This window comes from Diplotaxodon limnothrissa, linkage group LG7 (genome assembly GCF_057381915.1).
Source record: "Diplotaxodon limnothrissa isolate DT_005_m linkage group LG7, D_limnothrissa_male_GT1.1, whole genome shotgun sequence".
Taxonomy (NCBI): domain Eukaryota; kingdom Metazoa; phylum Chordata; class Actinopteri; order Cichliformes; family Cichlidae; genus Diplotaxodon; species Diplotaxodon limnothrissa.
This window is the reverse complement of record NC_140602.1, coordinates 6,034,282-6,040,281: the sequence shown is the minus strand read 5'-3', so window position 1 is coordinate 6,040,281 and position 6,000 is coordinate 6,034,282. Positions and strand designations below refer to the sequence as shown.

Here is a 6,000-nt window from a genome sequence, read left to right as displayed (position 1 = left end):
GTTTAAAGTCCAGCATCAAAAGGCCACCTCACTCAATTCTTCAATAAAGGCTTCAGTCTGTAATCACTTTACATTGCTTCAGTCAAAACTGAGGCTGCCACTGATCCCAATCCTCCAGGGCAATTATTTATGTTGCAAGCTTTGTCCATTAGAGGGCAGCATTGTCTTATTATTCAGACTTTCAACTTGTTGCTTGTCCAGTAAAGCCTCGTGAGCCCTGGAGAAAAGGCATCATATTTTCTTCTTCGGAACGCTGTACGTCACAAAAAACATTTTCATGGAGTGCTTGGCACAAAGTATGAAATGCCGAGTTGCCCACAGAGTAAATCACTGCCAGGCATCTCACCAATCTGTGCCCGTGTCAAAATATTGCTCCTTAACACACACAAATCAGATTTTACCAAGAAAACTTCTGTATTTGAAACACTTCAGATCTGATTCTGTATCAGTGAAAAGGTGAGACTTCTTAATTGCCACATTTATCCACTTATTTCTGTCCTCTCTCAACAGCATCTGCCATGTTGTCTTCAGACACGGGAAGTGACGTAGAGAGAGCGAAGTCGTTGAGCCAGGGTGGTCTCCAGCTCCTCCACAAGTGAGTCACCCCGGCTGTGCGTCAGCGTAGAAGTGGAGTTGTTTCCTTGTCGGGCCCCCGGGGGTCCCAACAGCAAGCTCCTAAAACTCTCTCTTTCCAGCAGGGCAGGCATCTGCTGCAAGAAGTAACCTTCACACAACGAGCTCAGCTCCACCGAACCATTAACCTGACAGAAGAAAGGACAGTGAAATGACCAAATTTTATAAACCTAATTTATGTAAACCTAAATGATCAAAACAACTTTTATATCAACGTCATATTTTCATGCCTGAAATAGCACTGATGTATACATATGTACTGCACTCACAGTAGTGCAATCCAAGTCTATCAGTAATTGTTACCTTAGCAGTTTTGTAGATGCTGACTGCATTATCTAGGCTGATATGTTGAGAGCAGATGAGTTCACAATGTCTCTGTAGCGCCCCCAACTGGAACAAACTAGCAGCTGACAACAGCTGCAGGAGAAAACATGACCACTTTAATGGAGGAAAAATAATGTCATGCATCCTTTCATTCTGTTTGCATACAAGCAATATTTAACTTTGTGTAACATGTATTTGGAATTTTCCTTTGTTTTCAGTTCAAGAAGCTACGAATTGTTGATAAAAACTAATGAAAAAATGAAGAGAAAACGATTTTTAAATTGATAAATGCACAAAAACACAGGACATATTTGAAAGCCCAGCTTGTGTACTTGTGATAAGGGTACTATATTTCAAAATCAAAGTAACAGCTTCATGCTTAGAAAGGATTGGCCAGACGGGACGATTGAGCTCAATTGTTGCTATGAACACAAACTTGTCTATGTCAAGCTTGTAGCTAAACTCAAATAAAAAAACAAAACAAAAAAAGAACAATCTCCACTGTCAGCAAGAATGAGTAATTCATGTGAAGATGTAGAACTAAAGCTGGGATTTCTAAGATACCAACCCTGAGACAGATTAATGCGATTAACAATTCTTACCTCTAGTAAGTCAGACACCTTCTTTTTCAGTGACTCAGTTCCTCCACAATACAGGTATGACATCATCATCTGTACAGAGGTTAGAGGTTTCTTTATGAGCAATTTGATCTAAATAATGTCTGTTTTGTCATATGCAACACATCTAAATAGGGAATGTGTTTCTTACCTGAAATATGTTGTACTTGACATCGCTGATCTCAATCTCCTTATCGGAGCTTCCATCTGATCCATATGATGCCAGCAAAGACTTGAATCTAGAGCAAAATAAAACCCTTTAAGTAAGGTCTTATCAAAAGCCTTAAAATGCACTCTTGTACCTTTCTGCACTCACCGGTCAGAGGCAGTAACCAGAAGCACTCTGTGTGCGTAGAATGGTTTTCCCTCAACCACAAATGTCACATCTGACATCTCTTGGTTATTCAGAAAGTGTGGGTCTGTAGAAAAACATCAGCACATGCATAAAACCCATAACGTTCTAGTAACAGCAGAGTCATTCTGTACACATTACTGCTGATAAGATTACCAAAACAAAAATATCAGACACTCTTTTACTAACTAATATTCATGAAAAAAAATCTAATTTACAGCCCAAGTGTTACATTTGTGTTGTTTTAGGGTTTGTATCACTGTATAAGGAATCTGTTGACAGTGACTTTAGGCTTAAGAAAACTGTATTTAAGGATTTACTGGTGTTTTAGATGTCAAAATGACTAATTATCACTAGCCAATGCTGAAATCGGTGCCAGTAAAAGGCTATCCTCTTGGAACTCTGAGCATGTATATCCATATACTCTAAAGGATCATAGTTTCCTTACCCAACTGTGCTGAAAGAGTTGCCTTCATCTCAGGGATGGCTGGGAGGGGTGCTGGGCCAAAACAGTGACTAAAAATAGCTGCCAACTGCTGTGTAATGGCGTCACTCTGAAGGAAAGTAATAGAACGAGAAGAAGAGAAATGTATAATTAAATCTGTTTAACACTGAAAAAGTGTGAAAATCATACTCATGATCGTGTTTGACTGTACCTTTGTGGTGCGCAAAATATTGAACATAAGGGGCAGGCCTGTGGTGACCAGTTCCTCACAGTAGTCCTCCTCTTTGATTGTGTTAAAGTCTTTGAGGAGGGAGAGGGTGACCTCTGTCCTGGACTGCTGCTGGGCGCAGCGAAGAGATTCCAGCCACACGTGTAGTTTCCATGGCACGCCTGGTTAAATAGAAAGGATTTATTATTTGGTTCTATAAACTGGAAAAGTAGGCACATCCTCTTCTTGCCATTTGAAAAGTACCCATAGCATGCAGCTCCATGGTGACGTCCAGGTAGCCATGCTCGGCGCTGTAGTAGCTGGCCTCTTGGAGAGCCTTCATCCTGGCTTTGCAGAGCCTTGGTATGCCCACTTCTGGCATCGGCAGGGGACCATTGGAAGAGTTAGGAAGAGGGGAAAGATGGACGAAAGGGCAGATCCCAGCCGTCTCATCTTCAACCCCCTCAGCCAGGATCTCCTCCAGAGACAGGACATCGTCTTTGACTTGCTGCGGCTGAGTCAGTAGCTTTCTCAGCACGTTCCTGACAAGATAAATAGGGAGTAGAACGAGGGCAGAAAGAGGGCATGCAAGGAAGGAAACAAGAAAAGAAAGTTAGAAGGTGGAGGATCATTAATATCTGCCAAAATGGCAACACGTACTTCCAATTCTGCAACCCTGGAGTATCCTCTCTCATTACGTAATCTATCACCCTCACTGAGCAATGTAAAGTGTTGAGTCTACATCGTGTTCACACAGACAGAGTGAACAGGTGGAGAAGTTTACACCACCAGCTGGTCTTCAGAAACAAATTGACTCTGAATAGAATGACACCTTAAACTTTCCTTTCACACTACAAAACCTTCAAGCTCTTCCTAAATCACACGATAAAACGTTTGAATCTATCCTCACAGCACAAACTCTAACTCTAGTCATGTGTAATATAAAGCTGACAGATGCATTATTTCTGTGCTACGTGTGCAAATGTTTACAGCTGGTCTTCCAGTACTAGTTTTCAGACTGGGGGATACATACCTGTGTCCATGTGCAGCAGCATGACTGAAGCAGTTCATGTCCTCATAGAGGGATGATGTAAGGGCGTTTCCACCATGGTTCTTTGATAAGGGGTCAGCGCCTCGTGCCAGTAGCAAACTCACCATCTCATAGTTGCCTGAGAAGCACAAATAGATAAATATTTCCACTTTGTTCATAAACTTGCAGATAATTTATTATCCTTGTGCTTATTTTTTATTCATCTTTATTCCCAAAATGTCAACATTTTTGTTTGTTACTGGTTTAGGCCCATTTTAAACATTTATACACCACAAACATAAATGAAAATTTATCACATTTCATTTGGCATATTTAAACAGCCAACACATTCATTGCAGGCACTATTTACACACTGTCACTGCTGCTATGAAGAGCGTGTGTTTTCTTTACTCAAGCTACATGTTGCTTTCAGATGATCCCACAGAGGAATGCAGGCCACAGACTACTAAACAACCACAAGCGGCACACTGCTGCTGTCACTGCCCCTTCATTTACTCTCTCATTTCCTCATTCCTCCTGCTGAGTCACAAGTTAATCCAAGTGTTACTCTAGGTGGTCCTTGGACCTAACACTCTGTTAGTTACAAATAACCAATAAAGTTATTATTACCGCTTTTAACAAAGGTGATAGACAAGCTGTACAACAAAATCTTTTCCTTTGTCAAACCTTCCAACTGACTTTTCGCCTCTATAATTATACAGTAAGTGGTAATTTAGTGGCCATAACACAGACCCACTGTGAGATGGACACCACTCTAACATCAGCTGTTCCTTGTGTGTTTGCCCACCTGCTGCTGAAGCCAGCTGCAGTGGAGTGTCTGCTGTACTCTCCTGTCCATTGCGGACTGCAGCCCCCTCCACATTGGCTCCTGCATCCAAAAGAAGCTGCAAAGGCACATTACCTCTGTTATATTAAACAATATTTGACATCTTGTAAGGGTCATTGTGACATAAACAAGCAACATGTAGCTTGTTTATGTATGTGTTTCGGACCTGCACCACAGAAATGTGTCCATGCAACACTGCAAAGGTGAGGGCTGCCCAGTGTCGACTATCAGGATGCACAGATGGGTGCTTGGGGGAGCAGGGTGGTATCTGGCAACACAGATTAAATCAGTATTACACACCAAGATCACAAACACACGCACACAGAGAAAACATTACATTCATAAGAGCCTCTTACATGCTTTAATAATGGAAACCTTTCCTGTTTATAGATGTAAAGGGATACAAAATGTGCTTAAATTAAGACAGATTTGACAACATTGGAAATACTTAAGCATATTTACCGCCACGTCAAGGTTGGCCCCAGCATCAATCAGCATCTGGACGAGGGCTTCGTCTCCAGCTGCGCAGGCGTACATCAGAGGGGTCATACCCTGTAATGAAAACAAGAGTAGAAGCAAATGCATGAAGCTTTGAACAAGTTATAACACAAAGCTATGTTTCCATCACTTCTAAGGATATTTCATGGACTTACAGCAATTTCCTTGAGATTTATCGTATTGTATAAGGGGCCTGCTTTGTGTCCCCAAATGAGAGGTGGTTTGCTCGAGCTAACGGCTTACATTTATATCTCCACAACATAAATTAAGTAAAATTTAAATACCTGGTCATCCATACTGTTCACCCCATCTGGTCCCAGTAGATCGATTGCTTGGCCAATAAGATCTGTGCGACCGCAGTTGAGCATCCGAAAACCCAAATCAAGGTGGAACTTATCAGAGGCAGCTTTGGAGTCGAGACGCTTGAAGGAGCTGAAGCAACACTCAGGCCTGAAACAAAATTAAAACTGAATAAATAACCAGTTACCAATTAATTTCTGAGAGCTGATGGCTAATTTATTAGGATCTACTCGGTTGCTTTTCTAAGATGCTTGTTTTATGCACCTTGTGGCTTACATATGTTAATGATGCTTTCTATAGAAAGAAGTAAAGTTAATGAGCCACACAATAGTTAACAAAGATTAATTTACCGCATACAATCATTTGTTAAATACAATGATTAAACGACAGACGTCCAGCTCAAATAAAACATCAGTCTTAGTTTTTCTTTTCCTGAAATTATTAGTAAGGTTTGTATTTTTATTTTAAGCACTTTCATCCCAGCAGAGCGAGTGAGGTGAATGAGTGTTCTCACTTACTTCAGTTGTCTCGGCTCACAGTCCAATCCCGGAAGGAGAAGCCTCGCCGTCTGTCTGACATCATCGCTGTCCACTAATAAACTCCTGCGATGCTCGGCATGAACTATGGCCACCCTCATCCACTCCATTAAAGGTGGCAGCAACAGAAAAGGCCTATGAGCAAAAAAAGAGAAATCATTCACCTTCTGTTTGCTTTGGTCCAATTATTACTGGTTATGATAATGAGTA

General features: G+C 41.3%; 1 protein-coding gene across 1 annotated transcript in view; it reads right to left on the bottom strand.

Annotated features, from left to right (window-relative positions):
* Positions 1–339: 339 nt before the first annotated feature.
* The window catches only part of abtb2b (ankyrin repeat and BTB (POZ) domain containing 2b), a 38,561-nt gene continuing 32,900 nt past the window's right edge, over positions 340–6,000 (bottom strand). Inside the window, exons 4-17 of the mRNA XM_085357263.1 lie at positions 5,773–5,925; positions 5,239–5,404; positions 4,919–5,008; positions 4,623–4,724; positions 4,418–4,514; positions 3,613–3,748; positions 2,844–3,121; positions 2,583–2,761; positions 2,375–2,480; positions 1,891–1,993; positions 1,726–1,813; positions 1,560–1,628; positions 937–1,050; positions 340–761 (exon numbers count right to left, since the gene is read on the bottom strand). Of these exons, the coding sequence (XP_085213389.1) occupies positions 528–761; positions 937–1,050; positions 1,560–1,628; positions 1,726–1,813; positions 1,891–1,993; positions 2,375–2,480; positions 2,583–2,761; positions 2,844–3,121; positions 3,613–3,748; positions 4,418–4,514; positions 4,623–4,724; positions 4,919–5,008; positions 5,239–5,404; positions 5,773–5,925 (1,915 nt within the window). The 3' untranslated portion in view covers positions 340–527. The remainder of the gene's footprint in view (positions 762–936; positions 1,051–1,559; positions 1,629–1,725; positions 1,814–1,890; positions 1,994–2,374; positions 2,481–2,582; positions 2,762–2,843; positions 3,122–3,612; positions 3,749–4,417; positions 4,515–4,622; positions 4,725–4,918; positions 5,009–5,238; positions 5,405–5,772; positions 5,926–6,000) is intronic.